Source organism: Pezoporus flaviventris, unplaced genomic scaffold, assembly GCF_033815535.1.
Source record: "Pezoporus flaviventris isolate CSIRO_AGI_PZ_B2104156 unplaced genomic scaffold, CSIRO_AGI_Pfla_v1 ptg000045l, whole genome shotgun sequence".
Classification (NCBI taxonomy): Eukaryota; Metazoa; Chordata; class Aves; order Psittaciformes; family Psittacidae; genus Pezoporus; species Pezoporus flaviventris.
The window spans coordinates 2639248-2660222 of record NW_026892593.1 but is presented as its reverse complement, the minus strand read 5'-3'; the positions used below and the strand labels follow the sequence as shown (position 1 = coordinate 2660222).

The following is a 20975-nucleotide window of genomic DNA, read 5'->3' as shown; positions in this document are numbered from 1 at the left end:
GTGTTCTCAGCAGGTATCCCTTGCAAAACTAGATTTCATTTTATTCTTCCCCTACTTTGTGAGTAGCCTAAACCACACAGAGCCTCGTGCTCCTGAAGAAGACAACTTCCCAAAACCTCAAAGCCGTAACTGAGTTTTTGGCTTTGCTTTGGAGAAAGTTTTTTCACAGCAGTTCTGAAAATAAAGCCTCACAAACCAGTTGTCTGTGCAAAAGATACTGATTTTAATACCTTTTTTCTCCCATTTTTGAAGTGTGTTCTGTATCATGATACGAAATAGTGGAGCTGGCTTCTGTTTGTTTTCTTTGTGGTCAAGATTGCTAGTACACAGGTCATTTTATTAGATTAAAAAAGCAAAACAGTTGGGTACTTACGTGTGAAAGTGCTTGTTACAAACCTGTTGTATTTTAAACTGGTGCTAGCTGCAAGTTCACCCTCAGCAGAAAATCATACTAGTTGGTGGATATTGGTGTTTTTCTCATGCTTAGTTTATCACCCAGGTGTGAAACCAACACTGCTCCTTCCCCAGATGGGCCTTGATTAGTGGAAGGTTCATCGCTGGGAGGAAGGAAGGCTGCTTTTTCAACAAGGTGAAATGAAATTCACAGCCTTGGCACCAACCTTTCTAGCAGGAGCTGTTTGGACTTCCAGAGGAACACTTCCATTTGCAGTGGCTGGAGTCAGCCATGAGCAAAACCCCTCTCAGGTGAGCGGATGGTGGAAGCCTCTCCTGATGTTTCCTGATGACTGGAATTTACATCCCAAAGTGCTTCCTGGCTTGGCAGGCTGGTGATAATTGAGTTGGGAAGCCCTGTTAGCATCACATCAGCTGTTCAGGAGTGTGGTCATTTGTATAAGCGATTTATGATTTGTTTTGCTAAGTAAGAGTTGTAGATAAAGCATAAACTGTAGGAAGGCACAGTTTGGGCTAGCAGGTCCAAAGTTGTGTATCTTTAAATTGAGACAAGGAGGCACAAAAGCACAAAATGTAATCAGTTCTAAGCAATGTTAAGTGTGATGGCTTTGTAATGGAAAATAACTGCGGTGCTTGCAGGCAGTTGACATCGTTTCAGGTCCCTAGGACCTTAGTACAAAAGGTGTACAGAAAAGCAGAATAGAAAAACAGGATTTGGGGATGGGGAATATCTGGGACTAGCAGATGTCCAGGGTGGGCACCATTAAACTAACTCATAAGTAAAAGGACAGGATGATTGCTATGTTTGGGGTGTTAATAAACCCATTAAGCTGGTGTAAGCACCTATCAGGGAGTATCCGGGACTAGCAGATGTCCAGGATGAGTGCAGTTAAACTAACTGATAAGTAGAAGGACAGGGTGATTGCTATGTCTGTAATATTAATTAAGCTGGTTATGAACATTGTTGAGAAAAACGACCTTTAAAGACCACCATCACATTTCTGTATGCATGCCGGAAACTTTGGAAAATGATGTAATATGCTCAGTGACCATATAAGGATGACCTGTATAGCAATTCGGGGACGCACGTTAGGAGGAGCTATCCCCCGTGTCTCCCGGCGCCGCAATAAAGAATACCTGCTTGTCAACTTGAAACTCTGTTGGCGAGTTTGTCCCTGGAGTTTTCTCCGAATCAAAGTGTGGATCTTAAAGATCTCCTTTTAAACAGTTATTTAAGATTCTGGCATCAAAAAGCCATAACAAAGCAGCAGAGAAGAGTTGTTTGACCTCTCTTCAGTCATTGACATAAATGTCATGTACTGTTGTTTGCTCACACAGGTACCTCTGCATGCACCAGCTTCTATCCCTCAGTATGAGGAGACTGCTTGCAAAACTGCATCGAAGTTGTGAGGAGAGTGGAGATTAAAGACTTTTAACAATTGGAATATCCACCAGCCTAATCAACAAGTTTAATAAGTAGTAGATGTTCTTGAAAAGCCGGTATCTGTTCTAATGTGATCTAGTTGAAGATGTCCCTGCCCACTGAACGGGGGGGGGGGGGGGGGCGTGTTTGGACTTGAAGGTCTCTTCCAACCCAAACATGATTCGAATATGGTGGTTTCCTCAGCCTTTTGCTTCCCCCCTTGCATCAGGAAGGAATAACACTTTATCTGTGGCAGTATATAAAGTCCAAGGAGTTTTAGCCTTTCCTTTTTAGATGTTATTTTGAGCTCATGTTTGGCTACAAATTCAGGACTGACCTTTTTCTTCTTAATGATACAAAAACTACTGTGAATGCTGCAATGAGAGGGCAGCAAACCTGAGTGGGTGAGGGGGGGACAGATGGGCACCATGGCCAACCTGTGCTGTACTGATTTGTTACTGAATGTCTGGTAAACAGGCTGGAAGAGACCTTGGCGTGCATCTGCACGCTGACCACAGGATGTGATTGGGAATCTCTGTGGCTGGTGCTTGAAGAGGAGAAAGGTAACAAAATACCTTCTTACTTGGCTTTTGGACAGGAATTTTCCCAAGGCTGGTGGTCAGGAGGGGGAATACCTAAAGGGGGCCTATGAGAAACCTGGAGAGGGACTTTTTGCAAGGGCAGGTAGTGACAAGACAAGGGGGAATGGCTTTATACTGAAAGAGAGGAGACTTAAATTAGATATTAAGAAGCAGCTCTTCCCTGTGAGGTTGGTGAGGGGCTGGCACAGGGTGCCCAGAGAAGCTGTGGCTGCCCCATCCCTGGCAGTGTTCAAGGCCAGGTTGGACACTGGGGCTTGGAGCAACCTGCTCTAGTGGAAGGTGTCCCTGCCAGTGGCAGGGGGGTGCAACTGGATGAGCTTTAAGGTCCCTTCCAGTCCAAACCAGTCTGTAATTCTATGAGAAAGGAATCCCTTCTGGGAGCCTCAGGACCTCAACAAAGCAACATCTCTGTGAAGGAGGCTTCCACACATTAGGTATCTAAGCTGGAATTGCAAGACCAAACCACTAAGGAAAAACTTGGGTATTTTTAAGCTTTTGATGCTCAGAGCTGGCTATGATGGCTCCAGCCATCTCTGGCACTTGTGAAGCTGTCTGTGTCCATAGGAGTATGTTGGACCCACAGATCAGAGGTGAGGGACCACTGTAGCCCTAAGACCCCATTTCCCATGCTGGGGAGAGGGAAGCCAGGTTGCAGCATCTCAGGAGCTGCACAGGGGTTGCCCAAACCCTGAGATTCAGGAGAGGCCAGGAGCCAGAGGTAGGACTTTGCTTTCGTGAAAGGCAGTGCTGCTCGACTTGTCTCTCAACACATCATGTATCCTCTGCTTGCAGTGTCTCAACTGGCTTTAATCAGGCTTGCTCTGCTTCCAGCAGCAGCATTTAAACTTCAGCACAGGCTTTGCTGCTCCAGACATATTTAAGCTAATGCTGATATTACAACCACTGCTGTTTTGTGCCTTTTCTTGCAATGTTGACATATTTGCTGTTGTGTCTTTCTAAGGCACGAGAAAGCTGCTGCCCCACATCTCCAACCATCAGAGAAGGCAAAATCATAACAACAGAAGAATGCTCTTGAGACTCCCAAGGTAAAAATAGATTTGTCTTCAGATGCACGTTCCCTATGTAGTAGGTCACCTGGGGGATGCTCCTACCACTGTAACTGAACTCACAGAACAATTTGACTTAGAACAGATGTCTTGCAGTCTCCTGGTCCAAAGCAGGGACAATCCTGAAGTGAAATTAGGTTGCTCAGGCCTGTGTGCTGTCAGGCTTTGAATACCTCCAAAGACAGGGATTTCAGTCTCTCTGAACCCCTTGTTTCAATGCTGGCCTTCCCATTCCTGCAGGATTTATATCTAACAGGGTATTTTCTTACTGCAATTTGTGCCCATTGTCTCTCAATTTTGCTGTAAGCTTTCAAGAAGACTGTGGCTATCTTCTCTGTTTCTCCCCATCAGCTACTAGCAGGTAGCTGTAGGATCTCCCTGGAGCCTCCTCTTCAAGCTGAGCTATTTTCTCAGCCTTTCCTTGAGTACCATGTGCTTCAGCCCCCTCATTTTAGTGGCTCTCCACTGAACTCACTCTAGGATGTCAGCGTCTGTGCTGGGGAGCCCCAAACTAGACCAGATGTAATTGCACAAACTGCCTTATAGGAGGGAAGAACCACTTCCCTTGACACTGTGGCCACACTCTTGTCCATGCAGCCCAACACACAGCCAGCCCTTTTCCTCACAAGCACACACCACTTGCTCATTTTCAACTTGTCCATCGAGTACTTTCTTGCAAAACAGCTTTGGAGGCAGGCAGGACCCAGCTTGTCCTGCAGCACAGAGGTGTTCCATGCCAGGTAAAGCACTCTGCTGAACTTCCAGGGGGTTCTGCTGAGGTCCCTCCAGCCATCAGGATGGCTCCCCCAGCTTCCTGAGGATTCATTCTTGTCCAGGTCAGTAACAGAGATGTAAACCAGCATCAGTTCTGCTACTGAATGCTGAGAGATGCAACTAGTAACCAAGTGCACTTCATACTGCTCATCACAGCCCTTTCTGTCCCAAGAAGTCTTCCCAAGGTCAAGATGCAGGCTGCTTGTTGCTCTACTCTAATCCACAGTCATTCCATCACAGAAGGTGAGGAGACTGGCCAGGCCCAATTTGCTTTGGTAAATCTGTGCTGGCTGTTCCAAATCATGTTGTCCTTGGTAAACATAGACACAGTAAATCCAGGAGGGTTTACTGGACTGTCTTCTAGGAGACAGGTTGAGAAAGATCCTTCTTTTACCCCCCTTGTGAAAACAGGTATGATATTTGCCTCTTCCCAGTCATTAGAAACCTTTTCTGGTACCAGGGAAGACACAGCAGCTTTGCAGTCACGTTGCCTCCTACAGATAAAGCCCACATGGTCCCATGGGCTTGAGAATGCCCATCCTGCTTCAGTGGTCTCTAGCTTAGTCTGCTGTAGTGTGGGTGATGCTCTGTGGCCCCAAATCCTACTGCTCAGCACAGGGAAGCCAAATAACAGACCAGACCAGCACAGCCCAAGGCAGAGAAGCCATCGAGACCATTGACCTTTTCCATGTCCTTTGTCCCGACATCCCCCTATTTTGTTCTTCATTGTGTCTGCACTTTCCTTTGCCTCTTCTTAGCTGCTAATGTATCTGTAGAAGTCCTTCTTGAATCTTCTGGTGATGAGAAGTGAACCTGTGCATTGGTGGTGGATTTTGTTGTTATTGTCTCATCTACATCTGTTTTTGCTGGCATCTGAGTTGAAAAAGCTAATTTTGCTGGGTTGGAGCAGCTGCCACTTCCCACCACAGTAAATTAAGCTTTCCAAAGGCCTCATCTTTGGAATTACAGTTCCGATCATAATGTGGGTTTTAACAGTCAATTGAGATGCTTATTAAATTATAACACTGTGCATTAGGACCATTCCTGTACTGCTGGAGAAATCTCAATCATTTAGGTTTTATTAGTTTTGTGATTTAATGAACAGAAAACATTAAAAGCCAAATGCAAAACAGCTGTATAAAAACGTTCCATAAAATTCAGGAAACCAACAGACATAGCTGTAAAAGTACTTTGCAGAGGCACAGCCCCTCTTCAATGCCATTAATTTTAATAAAAGGATGAATGCCACCATCAGTTTTCATAATGAAGAAAATCTCTCCCTTGTTTCTTTTCCTAGGTTCATGAGATTCAGTCTGTACTTGAGTGAAGCTTACCAATGGACTGGAAAAATTGCTCTGGACTGGTTTGGGTCCGCATGCTTCTCTGTTTAGAGTACACGGCTACACCACGACGAGCCGTCGTGCTGCTGATGCTACTGTGTGGTTCTTAGCGCTGCAGCCTTGAGTGATGCCAGCAAGACCTGACATCAGTCTTTTATTGTATTGAAGTCTGATCATGGTCTTTATGAGTGTGAGGGCACCATAATCACCCACTTCTCCACGCCAAGGTGGAGGAGGTATCCTGTATTATTTAGCAGTTTGATGTGACACGGTGGTCCAGTGACACTGCACAAGCCAGTATTACCAGGTCTTACCAGCAGTATTATCAAGATTACCAGAGCAGCAGTAAGTAAAAAGGAATAATTGTATTCAGTGCACAGATTAGCTTTTTGAGGTTGCTCTTGTTGGAAAATTTATATATATGTCTATGTAAATATGTATTATGTATGTATAAAAAGCATCTTAGTTCTCAAACTCCTAAATCAAGACAGCAGAGTCACTAAGCACTTCTTATTTATTTTTCCCAGGTATCAAAGACACCTTTGCATAAGATGCTGTCAAACATGTACCAGTGGAAGAAATATCTACATTGCAAACAGGTCGGTGTCAGAACTGGTGTGTGTAACATTGTTCTGCTTTATCTTTTGAATGGAAATCTCACCTGGCTTTTGAAACAGATGAAGATTTATTGAGGTTTCTCTTTCAGTTTGGATTGTGAAGCCAATTGCAGCATATATCTGAATTACAAAGAGACCTTTCAGTGCAGTTCTAATTAGGACTTTGGTAATAAAACTGTTGTTCTGGTTGCTCTCCCCTCACTTGCATTTGACTTGACTTTTAATAACTTTGTTTACCTGTAACTAAGAGTTTTCCTATAGCTCTGGAGTCAAAGGTCTGATTTCGTTGGCAATAAAGGGCTGGTCCTGCCACTGCTGCTACTTCTGAGTACACAGAATGGTTTTGAGAGGTTTTTGTCTGGGTTCCTTACCTTGTTTGTCCCACTCTTGTGAACAGACCACGTTTTGTTGTAGCCCCCAAGGATGAGACTCCACTGAGCACACACGGAACTGCTGCCTATGGGAGCCATAAATATGGACGTACCCCGGTCCAGGCAGCTGCCACAAATAGAGTAGGTAAACCTGCTCTGGTACATCTTTACTTAAATCATTGGGAGTTTTGCTGCTGAGTTTTAAAGGAAATCAGCTTTTAAGATACAGGTTAAGTTCAGAAGCACTTCCTATCCATGCCTTGGCTTCTGTTTATCTGTAGCACCAACACAAAGCTTAGTATATTGACAGCTGACATCAACATGTCGCCTTGGGTTCCAGAAAAACCTGCTGCAAAATGCAGTTAAGCTTCCTGAAGTATCTGTGATGTAAAGATCTGGTGTACACCCTGTAATCATCAGACTGCCTGGAGCAACAGGGGATTTGCTCTTTGTGGTGCATCTTTGGGAGCAGGGCCTGGCTGGATCACTCAGGAGCAAGCAGTTTATGAACAAACCATGAGGATCTATGTGCATATACTGGGTTGGCAAAATAATGCAGATTCTCAGCATAACTCACCTCCAGTCCTGATGCTGCTCTCTAGCTTATTATAGGGTATTTGTTACTGGATTTGCTGCCCTCAGTTTACCACTAGTCTCTCATCCAGATCCCCAACTTCTCCATCTCCTGGGAGAGCGCCTGCAAGGCTGGATGTGGAGCAGGCAGCACAATGTCTTCCTCCCACCTTCACCCTCCTCAGAGCTGTTACCTCTGTCCCCACCTCCCTGCTCTGTCCTGCTCAGAGATGAATCCCCTTGGCCAGGACAGCAGATTCCATCAGGGAATACCTGATCTTCAGCAGCATCTGCTTTGCACAGGGCTGGAGGGGATGAATGACCATCACACCAATGGCACAAGCCAGCCTGAACCATGACACAGGGGGCCTGAAGTCCACTTTGCAGAAGGTGTGAGGCTCTGTGGTGCAGCAGCAAGAGGGAGACATGCAGAGATGATGCAAACCATTTTCGTAACTGTGCTGCAGGCCCTGGAGCTGTGTTCAGTTCCTTAATATCCTTCTCTTCACGTGTCAGTCAATGCACTCATGGAGTTAATTAATGCAGATGAGAGTGTGCTAAGGACAGTGTATGCTGAATACACTTGTAAGTGTATTCCAGCTTCAGAGGAATACCAAGCCGCTATAAAGTTTGTTCTTTCCAGTGGCTGTTTGTAGCTCCCCATTTTTTATGCTGCTTCCCATTCTCCTTACACCAGGTTTTCCACCCCTGAGTGTTTTTTTTTTCTTCCTCCCCAGTGCACTGTGACTCCTGAGTCCTTTTGCTCCTTCTCTTCTCACTGGAAAGCACCAGAGCTGTCCCAGAAGGCTGGACAGAAATGCCACCCAGCACAACACCCTGTATGTGGATTTAATTCCTGATCTCCATCAGTGCAAAACACACTCTGCCACCCTATCAGGGTGACAGCGGGGCCATAAAGAACGCCCCAAAGTGATTAATGGAGGGATGAGGCAAGCTCTGACAGTCTCCTTAGAGACAGGAGATAAAGAGATACGGGATGTGAGCCTCAGCCGTGCCCTGTGCTCATGGGAGCGCCTTCCCACAGGCCGGATGGAAGTGCCCCACCACAGGCACTGCTGTCAGAGAGGGGGAAGCCCCGGGTAGGGGCTGGGCGGTGCTAGGCCATGCTCTGAGCCTTCCCCACGTAGCCCCAGCCTCCGCCTGCCCTCCCGGCCGCAACCCCGCCGGCCTCCCGTGGAGCTCTGAGCATGCGCAGCTGCCGGCGCATGTGCAGCAGGGGCTAAAGGCGCCGACGGGGCTCTGTTGCTGCCCGGCTGCGCTCCTAAGGTGAGGCTGGGCACCGGGCTGGGGCAGCCCCGGCGCGATGGAACGGGTCCGGAGGCGGTCGGCGGCTCGGCTGGATGCCATCCTCCGGCACCTCAACCCGCGGGTGGGAGCAGCCCCTGCTCCTGTATCCTTTATGATGTGGGAGCGGGGCGGGGGCATGGTGGGCCTGTGGCGGTCAGGGCTGTACGTCCGCAGCCCCAGTGACTCCCAGCACCTTGCCTGTGTGTGCGGGGAGGGGTTCTGTGGTGGTGTGTCCTTCAAGGACAGCCTGCCTGGGAAGGAGGCGCCACTTATCCCTACGGTTATAGGGTGGTGACTTGCGGGGGGGGGGCATGTCCCACACAGCCTCTCAGCAAGCAGGGATGCACTAGGGCAGCGCTTCCCCATCACCCCTGACAGGTGCTTTGAGTTCAGCACCCATCCCACCCCAAAAACCTCTTTGTCTCTGACCTTCAGCCCTGCAACCGGCTGGGTGCTGGGAATTGCATCTGATGAACCACCCGTGGCACATATCTGCCAGCACGGAGCAGGGGGGTTTCCTGCAGAGGATTCTTCTGGAGGTTTGGGGGTGATAGACTCTGCAAGGCTTAGCAGCTGAACAGCAAGCCTCAGCCTCTGTTGGGAGGTACGGACTCGACTGGTAGCCCAGCAGCAGGAGAAACATCAGGGTTTGCTTTGTGAGTGGGAAATGGGGTGGAAGTGTTGGAGACTGGCAGCTTTATGATAGACCACAGAAAGGAAACCAGGGCAGAAATAAGTTTTCATGTTGATCTGTCCCATGTGTCCACAAGTTAAATAAGGGCTGTGTGCGGGTGGTGTTTTTAAAGTTATTGCCTTAAATGTTGCTTTTTTAAAACATAAAAAATGTTTAAATGCTGCTGATTCTCAGTGAGAGCTGAGTGCTGACAAGTTTCATCTGAATTACACTAAATTGGCAAAAAGGATGGGATCAAACAGGATGTAGGAGTCTTCAGATCTATTGAAAACTAAGAAGACGGATGGCAGTGACTCACACTGCTGTAAGGCAAAGGTGCAAGTGGGAGCATAACATCGGAAATAAATGAAGGAAAATGTTATGGTTTAACCCCAGCTGGGAACTAAGTACCAGACAGCCTTGTTGTAAAGAAGGAGAGGCACTGCCCAAGGTGTTTTGGCTTTAAATCCAGCTGCAGTGGTCCTGATGTAAAGAGATTTGGACAAAAACAGAACTAAGCTGGGCTGGAGCAAGAAAGGCATGTGGATAAAGTAAATGGCAGAATCTAATAATATGTTTATTTGATATAACTTAAACAGGGGAAGTTTAGATTGGATATAAGGAGGAAGCTCTTTACTGTGAGGGTGGTGAGGCACTGGAATGGGTTGCCTCATGAAACTGTGAATGCTCCATGCCTGGTGGTGTTCAAGGCCAGATTGGACAGAGCCTTGGGTGACATGGTTTAGTGTGAGGTGTCCCTGCCCATGGCAGGGGGGTTGGAACTGGATGATCTTAAAGTCCTTTCCAACCTTAACTATTCTATGATTCTGTGATACATGTTACATCAGGGCACTGATTTTGTCTTTACCAAAATGAGCTACCAGAGATGGCAGCTGCTTCCCAGTCTGTGTACCTCTTGTTTTCAGTTGTCCAAGCAACCCAGACTTATCCTTTGAGTGTTGTAAGATGGAAAGAGCAAAAACAGTGAGAGGAAGAGGTGCTGCAAAGCCCAGGAGGAAGGTGTTCAATGGAGCCCAGCTCTTCGTGGGGGGGATTGTCTGTTATATCCCTCTTTGAGGAAATGGAGGTTGAACCACAGCTGGGGTTCAGCCAGTGCCTGTGTCTCCATCTGCTGCCTGTGGACGTTTAGGAGTCTGAATCCCATGAGTCCCATGCCAGGCCAGAAGTTCCATCTGCACTGAAATTGGACCTGAAATATGGTGTGTGGAGCAGCAGTGCCCTCAGTTGGGGAATCCCTTGCTTTGGGACTCGCTGTGGTGGTTTCCACCTTGTCTCACCATGTCCTCTTCCTTCCCACTCTCTTCCATCTAGTTGTCAGCAGTTTTTCCTCCCTCTAGCTCATCATTTTTGCTACACGTGTTGTGTTTCTTCTCCCACTGTGTGTGACTCCGGACCAGCCAACATTTAAGCTTCCTGGGGTAGGAACCACAGACGCAACTGTTGTGATGAAACCTATTCCAGAAGCATGCCTGATTTATGGCATGTTTAAAAGGTAGTGGTAAGCAGTAGAGGAAAGTCTTTGGTTTACATAAAACCCGAAGCACAGGGGTCTCCAAACATGTGCATGCCTGAAGATGCTCTTTTTTGTCCTTGTACCTGAGTGATGCTTCAACCCCATGCACAAACCTCTTGTGAGGCTCCATTAACAAGTGGGATTTAATTGCTCTGTCAAGGAGAACACCTCTCTTTGCATAGGAGAACACAATTGTGTGTATTTAAAACCTATTGAAATTAATTGAGGGTGATGACAAGCCCATAGCTCTCCTCTTGGTGCTGTCCATGTCAAGTCTGGGAGGGACCTAATCTCTGCAGTAAGTGAAGAGAAGGTGAGGTTTTGCACCACCCCATAGGAATTTGAAGTTCCAAGTTCACCCCATGTGGCTTCTGGCTCTGATTTTAGGAGGGCAGAGGCAGGCAGTGCAGGTTTTGGGTAGGTCTGGCTGCTCTCTGGAGCATAGGGAGGTGAACTGGGCAAGTAAACATCTCCACTGAGCATCTCATTGGGTGTCTTGACATTCTGAGTGATGAATCAAGGCATGTGGAGTACTCTGGAGTCTCAGGCATTTTATACTGACTTTTCTTTATGTGGGGACAAGACTTCTATACTGTTACTTTATGCTTCTCTGCCAGACCTGCTACTCCAAAGGTGGGAAAGACTGTTAGAAGCAAAATAGACAAGAGCATGAATTGCATGTCCAGCACAGCACTCATCTTAACGCACTGCAGGATTCAGGATGCATGTGTAGCTGTTTTTCTGCTCCGTAGTGCTTGAATATATATTCCTTAATTTCCATCCCAGACAAGCGTTCCTACTTCAGCCCAAGTGAGTGCAGTTACTGAACCAGGGAGGTTTTGGTAAGCTGAATCTTTTTTCGTAGAGATTAAAAAGAAATACGACCTGTAGAACTCAATCCTTTTTTCCATGCCAGCACATGTGTTGATCACCAGACATTGTGTAGTCTTTTGTATCTTGCAAGGGTATAATCTCCTTTGTTTAATAAAGAAGCTCAACCATTCGTCTTGAAAATGTCTGCATGGACAGTGTGACTCCAGAGGCTGTTCCCATGTGCTTCAGAATCTCTGTTGAGAGTAAAGGCTGCTGAGGACCGAGCCCAGCTTTGGGAGGGTGCACAGGGGATGCTTTGAATCCTGTCGCAGACATGGCGGGAGGCTTTGTGCAGAGATGCTGCACAGCCATGGACACACCATGCTAGAGCATGGGGAATGCTACAGGCCTGAAGAGCTGAGGTCGACATGGAGATGTGAAGAATTTCCCACTGATTCTCCCCAGCAGCTTCTAATCCCCCACGTCACCATCTTCCTGCCAGGTCTCACCAACGTTGCTCCTGTTCTGCCCTACTAATGTGTTTCTCCTCTGTGTCTCAGCTATACCCTGGACAATGATGTCCTCACCACAGAGCAGAGGCAGTTCTATGAAGACAGTGGGTATCTGCTCATTAAGAAGCTCGTTTCTGATGAAGACATTGAGCGCTTCAGGTATGGGGTACTCACTGAAGGCACTGCGGGTTCCTGAGTGCAGCAGCATCCGGAGGGAGCTCTGGGAATCTGAAAGAAGCTGGACTCTCCCGTCATGGACATTCCCTCTGCTTTGCAGGAAGGAGTTCATGAGGATTTGTAGAAGGGAGGTGAATCCACCAGGAGCTATGATTATGAAAGATGAGTCCTTGAGATCCCAGTATGGTCAGTCTGAAAAAGTGGTTAATAAAGTGCAGGACTTCCAGGAGGATGAAGAGTTGTTCAGATACTGTACTCTGCCAGAGGTAACACTAAAAAGTAACCACAAAAAGGGGGATGATGGTGGAAGAGCCTATATGGATGTATCTATGTTCTAATGCCAGTGTGAAGAAGCTGATTTTTGGTTCCGCTAAAGCTATATCCTTTATCCCTTAGAGCCCCTTTATGTCACTCCTAAGGAAGGAATATCATTCCATCTTTTAAGAGTGTTCTGCATGAGCATGGCATGGATGGACTTTGGTCAGGGCATATGTAAAGCAGTGCTCCTCAGTTCATACGTTGCGGAGACAGTCAGGAATGTGAGAGCCCAAACCATGCTGGTCTATGGACAGAACAGCGGCGCTTTCTGAATGTCTTTTATCCAGGCAGTTCACCGGCTCTCTGGGCAGGTCCAGCTTTGCAGCCAATGCTCATGTTATGGCAGACAGCCACAGTAGCTTTGTGGAAGTATGACCCTCCCCATCTCTTCAAGCCCCCACCCAGCAGCCTGCTGCACCATCTCCTACCACCATGCCCATTCATGTGCTATGCCTGATTCTGCCTCCTGTCCTGCATCCCCCTATCCCAACCTCCTCCTGTACCCTAGTAAACATCCAGGTCCCAGTGCTTCCTGAGCAATCTTTCCTCTTGTCTTCATGCTTCTAATATCTATATTCTTAATGTTTTCTTCCCTGTAGGTCCTCAAATATGTTGAGTGCTTCACAGGACCAAACATCATGGCAATGCACACCATGCTGATAAATAAACTTCCAGATTCTGGTAAGGAAAACTTGGATAAGAGGAAAATAGAGATACTACTGTGCTGTCTACCCGGCTAAGATTTAACTTAGTGGTTTAGAAAAGCTGTTTGAAAAAATAAGTGAGACAAATCAAAACCAAGTAACTGAATATTTATGAAGCCACTTTGTTAACTGTTTTCTTTTGACCATGGCTAAATGCGATGAAGTGTCTTGTCTTTCAATGTTTAGTGGATGTTTGCCGAAGATGGTGGTTGTCTTGGATGTCTTTAAACACTCACATGTTCAAAGTGAGCAAGCAAGCTCTCTGTTGTTCTTTATGTAAGCACAGCTGGCTCAGGGTTTAAAACATGGCGTGGTTTTAAGCTTATGAACTTATTATCATTAACTTTTCATTAACATTTTCAAATGTGTTGAAAATGAGAGCTCCTGTGGACCTTGGTGAATAGAGATAACTACAGAGATCATCCATTGCTTGGAGTTTGTATGCTCCTGATCTCACTGACAGTGGGTGCAAGCTCAGCACTTCGATAGGAAGATACCTGAATAGGTGCCAAACAAAGGAACTTGAAGCCAAGCTCGTGCTGCTGAAAACAGATCATCATTCGTGCAGGGGTGGTGGGCAGGGAGAGGACGAGAACTGGACTGACCATGTTACAGTTCTTCAAATGAGCTTTAACTCTGCATAAGCTGCTTTGGTTTAGCAAAATTGAGACCTGAGCCTCAGGTTATTACTTTTAAGGTGTTTCTTCTCATGTGTGCAGCTTCTGAGCAGGTACATAACACTTGAGTTATTGAAACACTGACTTGTTCACGTCATCTCCACTTGGCATCTTAAATGCCTCACAGAAAGCTGTCATTTTGGCTTGGAAATTCAACAAAAGACTGTGGATTTTTAACGTAAAAACAAAAAATTAATGGACAAGAGAAGGGAAGCTGCTCTGTATTTGCAAGGTCTCCATGCAGTATCTTTGAGGAGTACTTTAGGAGAGGTGCAGATCTCAGGAGAGTTTTTGAGGCAAGTAAGGCCAGTGGAAACATCCTCACTATATCTATTTGAGCAGCAAACTCAATGGCAAAATAAATAATAGCTATAAAAGGCTGTTTTGGTGTGGATGATGTTTCCATTTCCATAGAGGGAAAAGAAGTAACAGAAAGACTTTCACAAGTATTTATGCTTGTTTAGACTTTAGGGAACAAAGCCTCTAGAGCAAAGGCTAATGGATTGCTGATAGACTGTCTGGGGAGGCTGCAGTCCATAAATTGAGATTTATTTTCTTAAATGAAGGCTAAATAAATATGTGTTGGGTGCAGCAAAGACTGGGCTGGTGCCGCTTGCAACACAGCCATAGATCAAGTGACTGCAGACAGCAACGGCTCTTTGGAAGTCCTTGTGCTGGAAAGGTTTGTGCAATGCTGTGCTGGTTAAAGTCCACATAGCTGGGGAGCAGCCAAAGGGAATGGTGAAAACTTGGCAGGGGGTGGCAATGATGGCCAGCAAAAGGAGTCTTCTGTGGGATCATGCAGCCTTCTGGTATTCACTGTGTCCTCATTGCTGTCCCAAGAGCTGCTACCGTGCTCCTTGTCCTTAGGATAGGTTTAAGCTAACCCATTTGGCTTCCATGGTGTACTGGTGTAGACCCTGAGTACATAAAATCTCTCCAATGTCAAGCAGCAGCTTCTTAGGACACATTACAACAATGGTTTTAATGGGAAGGAAAAGGCTGTGTCATGTTTGATGAGGTTAAAGGTTTTGAACCTGTGTTGCAGATAAACAGACTTTTCTCCACCCTATGCATCAGGACTTGCACTACTTCCCCTTCCGGCCCGCGGCCCGCATCGTGTGCTCCTGGACCGCCATGGAGAGGGCAGACCAGAGCAATGGCTGCCTGGTCGTGCAGCCAGGGACACATAAGATGCCCCTGAAGCCTCATGGCTATCCAAAGCAGGTAGAGCAGCACAGGGGGCTTGGGGAAGGTGTGCATGAGGGGATGGGAGAGCTCACCCTGGAGGGGTGATGGTCAAAGCTGGGGTTTTCAGTGATGGATCCTCTTTATGCAAACACTGACTTGAAGCTTTGGGTGTGAGTTGCTTGGCTGGCATCGCTCCATGTAACCTGGGTAGATTTGCATCTGCTCCCACCTTTGTGTGTGTCACGGCATAATGGCATAGACACACAAGTCTGAGGACTCTGTCCTCCTGTGAACTGCTGCCTGGTAGCGTGTGCATGATCCTAAAGAGGAGAAATTGGGTAGTGAACAACTGGATGCAATTACATACAAGGCAGCATCTTGATTCTTTGCAGCTATTCTATGATTCTACGATCTTCCTCCTAAGAATGGGTGTTTCCTGAGCTGGCCTGGTGTTGGTGATGATTATACTGGAAGCAGAAGGCTGGAGCCCAGCGGTGGCATCAGGTCACACTTAAGGGATTCTTCTCTGTTCTCTCCAGCCAAGAAATGCTCTTAGTTGCCTGAATCCAGCTTCAGAACATAGAGAAGTTGTTGCTGTAGCTCAGGCTTGAAGTAGGAAGACTTGTAAACAAGTTGGCAGGCTCTTAGGTGGGCACTGCCCTGAGGAAGGCAGAACAGTGGCTACCCCTTGCACTGAGAACTGGCACTCACTGTGATCTTAACTGAGTGATTTCAACTCAGCCTTCTTTTCTAGGGTGCAGGCAACAAACTTTTCCATGGGCTGCTTGATGAGGATGAGAAGATTCCCAGGGTTCACCTTGTCATGGAGAAGGGAGACACGGTGTTCTTCCACCCCCTGCTCATCCATGGCTCCGGGATAAACAAGACAACAGGTTTCCGAAAGGTAGGAAAACATCTCGATAGAACTCAGGATATTTCTGATTTTTAATAAGCTCATGAGTATGTGGATAATTTTCAGATGAGTTTTTATCTTACTGATACACTTTTACACACTCTATGTTTAAACATCTTTGTCTTTTGGGATAAGCACATGCTGCGGTGCTGCTTGAGAAAAACAGGACAGGAGTAGAAATTGGATGTAGAATCTGTGTTTGAAGCCTGGCTGCCTATATTTGCTTTTCCAATAGTTCCCTTTTAGTTGTCCCAAATATCAGAACTTCTCTGACTTTATTCCCCCTGCCTGCTTAGTATCTCCTCTCTGGATAGTAGGACCCTCCATCATCCAATATATAATACTGATTTATATGATAACACAGTCCATTTTCCTATTTAAGATTTGATCCCACACCATCTATTTATATTACATCATGATCATTTAACTGAAACAGGCAAAAGTGCCCTCCTTTGGAGGCCAGATCCTTCATCAGAAGTGGATTCATCCAGGCACGTTAGGGAAGTGTAGCCTCTACTGCAGCCACTAGTAACAATGCAGACATTTCCCCCCCAACCCCAGAACTGCAGCATGGGCTGCTCTATTTTTTGGTTTTGCCTGGATTGACTGCTTAGACGGCCCATTCCTTTAGCTCCTGTAGAAGTTTGCTGGTGTGGAATTCCTTCCTTCTGCAATACTGCAAGCAGAGAGAGCATCAGGTACAGAGTCTCATCTGCTGGCTCTTTCCCGGCCAGTGGAGCAATAGTCCTCTTTAATATCCTGCAGAAACACAAGAGCTTCCTTGTAACTGTGCCAGATCCCAGCATTTGTCTGTTTTTGGGGCAAATCAGTGACTATCCTGGAGCTCTCTGAGCCAGGTTATGGTCCAGCTCCCTCTGAGGTCTGGCATGATCTCACCTGCAGCTGGCACAGCTCATGTAATGAGAGCTTTTCCAGTGGGGCATTTCTGTTTATTTCCTCTGGACTCTGCTTAAGCAAGAGCTGATTGCAAAATGAAGTGGTTGATGTGATTGTCTGGGTGCAGAAAGTAAGCACTCTCACTGGGCACACACAGGTCTGCTCCAGCCCTGACTCTGGTTGCTGATACTCGCAGAATCCCAGACTGCTTTGGGTTGGAAGGGACCTTAAAGCTCACCCAGTTCCAAGCCCCTGCCATGGGCCGGGACACCTTCCACTAGAGCAGGTTGCTCCAAGCCCCGTCCAACCTGGCCTTGAACACTGCCAGGGATGGGGCAGCTGCAGCTTCTCTGGGCACCCTGTGTCAGTGCCTCAACACCCTCACAGGGAAAATCTTCTGCCTGATACCTAATCTCAATCTCCCCTTTGTCAATTTAAAGCCATTCCCCCATGTCCTATCAGTGCACACCCTTGGATCAAGTAGTGCAGTTCATGCTGGAGGAATGTTTGGGAGAGAAGGAAAGGAAGAAGAGCATGTCAGTAAGCGGGATTATTTCCCAACAAGAGTATTTCTCCAAGGGAAAACCCTCAGGAGAGTAGGAGTGCTCAGAAAGGAGGAATTCGCTGACATGATAAGGGGTGAGGTGTCCATGACCTGGGATGCATGAGGTTTGCTTCCACCAGTCATTCACAACTGATGTGGTATTGAGTGATGCCCAGTTTTCTCACACAGAGCATAAGCTGCCACTTCGCCAGCTCCGAGTGCTACTACATTGATGTCAAGAACACAACCCAAGAGCACCTGGAGAAAGAGCTGGCAGAAATGGTTCGCAAGAAGTACAACATGACTTCTGCGGAACTCAGGGTAAGACTTGGCTTTATGTTTTTTAGGTCCATTCCCTTTCCTAAGGGAGAATCCCTTGTGTGACAGATTTGTGCTTTTTACTATGCCCACTTTGCACATCAAGCTGTTTGATGCAGAGGGGTTTGGCAGAACTAAAGACCTGATGTTCACAGGATAACCAGTAGGCTTTCTGGATGCCTTTCTGCTCATAAGGCTGCTTCTCACTATGATGGAGAAGTGGCCTTGCTCTCTGGGCAGCTCCTTCACATCCGTTGAGCTCTAGAAGTTCCTCCTCCAGCTCTGTTTGTCACAGTGGGGTTTATGAGCATGCCTGGATCCCTTCCAGTACTGGCTGAGCTGGTGGAGTTGAGATCAGCACTTTGTTATGTGGCTGAGACTGATGTTGCAGCATAAGCGAGGAGGAGCTGCAGACCGCTCTTGTGACGGCTTAGCTCTGATGCTCCTCAGGTGCCCTTCTTAGAGCATTGGAGGGGGTCTGGCTTTCTCCCTGTGCAATGGGGTGGGCTAAAATGGCAAGGCAGGAATAGGGTGAAGTCCATGCAAGCTTTGCCCTTCACTGCATCTCCTTGTTCACAGTTGTCTGAACCAGTGCTCCTTGCAATTGTATTTGGACTGCATGATGTAAATAGGAAGATGTGGTCATCTCTTGCCCTGAAATTTCAAGTATAAGAAGGTGCAATAAACTCAGTGCTCATCCACAGCTTCTATGGCCACAGTTCTTAGAGTTTCCCTTCCAAATGGCAGATTTTCCCTTTAAATCAAGTAGCCACACCTGACTGCAATAGCAGACCAGATTTGTTTGGTTAAACATCTCCCGTCAGTTTACACTGAAGTCTACAGCAGGTATGTTGGCAGCAGCATACATCTGCCTCAAAAGAAAACTAAATGTGGGGTAATGGACTTGTGGTGAAAAACTGAAACCACTGTGTGAAATGGAGAGCAAAGCTCAATTCTTCCGGGATTTGGCGACTGAAAGAACACTAAACTTTGTTACTGGAGGGGAAATGTGCTGAATTTCTTCATCCACAGCAGTTCCCAAACACAGGCACAGCTGGGGTCAAGGCAGTGAAGTCTGGAAGTGATAGGCAGTGATTTTCCTTTTGAATGTACATATTTTACAGCTATTCCAATATCAAGAGCATTGTGGAGGAGACTCTCCTTTGGGGATTGTTGTGTTTTGTTTTCCCCATGCTGTGCCTGGGTCTGATGGGGTGTCCAGCTGTGTTTTGCAATCCTGTTCTTACACATTGTCTGCAAAGTTACAGCTTGCTTGGCTTTGGATTCCTGGAGCTATTTGGGTATGCAGTGAAACTCAAAGTGAACGCAGTGAGGCTCTTGCCTTCTCATGAGTAGAAATGCCATTGTGCCCATTCAAACCTCAGATGAGTCTGTGTTCATGTAGCTTTAACCTTTTCACCACAGGTGGAGCTTTTTTCCAGAGGATTGCTCCATAGCTCTTACATTTCACCTTCAAAAGGCTAATGATAAGAAGTAATCCTCACCCAGAGAAACTGAGGTAGCAGCTTGCCCAACATTTATCACCGTGAAGCAAATAGCAGTGGTTTCTGCTTTACAGCAGTGCCTGCCCAGCACCTGACTTCTAGCTGAGGACTTGCATTCATACCCATTACTTGGTTCCTGCTGCACAAGGACTATCACTTGCTCATGGGCAGCAGTATGCAAGATGTAGTCAGTTGGGAGCTTTTCTGACCACCCAAAGGCACACAGGGAAGGCTCTGTGACTTCTGCAAGGGTGATGTTCTTTGTGCTGCTCATGTTTCCTCTTCTGACCCCCTCCAGCATTGAACCATGGACATCTTGTCATCCAACAGCCTTGCAAACAAGCTGTCTCTTTGGAGTGGAGATTGCACCTCTTCCTTACTGTGTTTTTGTTCTCGATATTTAGGATTTGGAATGCTATTCAGTGAACGTTCTGGTGTGTTTCTATGGATAGGCAGCTGTATCTATATATATCTATTTCCATGTCTGTACACTGGAATCCTGGTCATTGTTTCTGCTGGCCCTTAAGATTTTCTGCTTTGTCCCATTTTTGTTTTAAAGGATATTTGGAACATCCGAGCACGGCTTGTGCAAGGGGAAAGAATTAATCTGTAGAACAACCCCTGAAGAGCAGGATGGAAACCATGGGCCTGAGAATGAGCTTCTCTGATCGGAGGGTGCAGACCTTGCCTGTGCTTTGTTGACCTCTGGATTGGTAACTTAGCCAAAAGCTGCATCAGGAAATCATTGTATGCTAATATGAAGTAATTGCACTGAGGTTGAAGAACTGATGTCAAGGGAAACTAACCTAGAAAACTGGATTGCTGTATCTTAGAAAATCAAAGAATTAAGGTGTTGAAATAGCACCTTGATTTCCTTGATGTGTTTATTCTTGTTTTTAGAAGTTTCTCACTGACACCCCTGTGTAATGATGCTAGATTAACATAAGATTTTATGCAAGAATTTCCAACTTCCTTTTCTATGCAAAAGAAAGAAAATGAATCAGTTTCATACAAGCCCTCGGTATGAGCTCACATGGGAAGGTATTGGTACAACTGATGGACATGGGCATATTTGTACCAGCAGAATCAACCGTGTAAGGAACTGGATAAAAGGGAAGCAGCAACCACTCACATAGAAAAATGGGATTGATGGGCTGGAGCTTGGTTGCTGGTAGGGTTCCTCAAATGTGACCTGGTGTTGGCATTGCCAACTGCCAATTGCAGTGCTGGCACAAGTGAAGAATGTGACTGACAGGGTTGGGAGTTACTGGAAGAGCAAACCAGCCTCTTGTTAGCCTTACAATGGATGGCAAGCTGTGGAAATGAGGGGGGAGTCGTTTGAGCCTGGGAGGAGGTGCCTTTTGGTGCTGCCAGGTTGTGGAGGTGGTTGTATGCTGCTCAGGATGCACTGGATTTGGGGTGGGGTAATGCACACTGACGTGATCCTCTCACCTTTTACAATGTTTTTTCTTGCTTTCTGAAAGATTCTTTTGCTTTCAGAATCTGTTTTCTGAAATACAGATTAAATCAGAGCAAACCTTGATCCAGGGCTGTATTGTGTCGTTTCTGCTGCTCAGTGGGTATGTCATTGAATACCCCAGTGCAAAATGTAAGCCCTCATCTCTTTTACACTACCCCTCCTGCCTGAAGAAGGTGCCAGAACAGCACCAATGGCTGCACTGATGGGCTCTCAAGGCTCCTTCTGTTATC

The 20975-nt window shown here is 46.6% G+C and overlaps 1 protein-coding gene and 1 long non-coding RNA gene across 2 annotated transcripts; both read left to right on the top strand.

The window, feature by feature from the left end:
* Positions 1–507: 507 nt before the first annotated feature.
* LOC133276437 (uncharacterized) lies at positions 508–5644 on the top strand. Its single transcript, XR_009745873.1, has 3 exons — positions 508–705; positions 1753–1893; positions 3408–5644. It is a non-coding gene; the product is annotated as an uncharacterized LOC133276437 (long non-coding RNA).
* Positions 5645–8442: 2798 nt separating this feature from the next.
* On the top strand, positions 8443–20808 carry PHYH (phytanoyl-CoA 2-hydroxylase). The gene is made up of 9 exons (XM_061467196.1): positions 8443–8592; positions 11483–11538; positions 12070–12180; positions 12299–12464; positions 13116–13197; positions 14946–15124; positions 15843–15992; positions 17632–17763; positions 19825–20808. The coding sequence occupies exons 1-9, from the start codon at positions 8506–8508 to the stop codon at positions 19876–19878; spliced, it is 1017 nt and encodes a 338-aa protein (XP_061323180.1). The 5' UTR covers positions 8443–8505; the 3' UTR covers positions 19879–20808.
* The last annotated feature ends 167 nt before the right edge of the window (positions 20809–20975 follow it).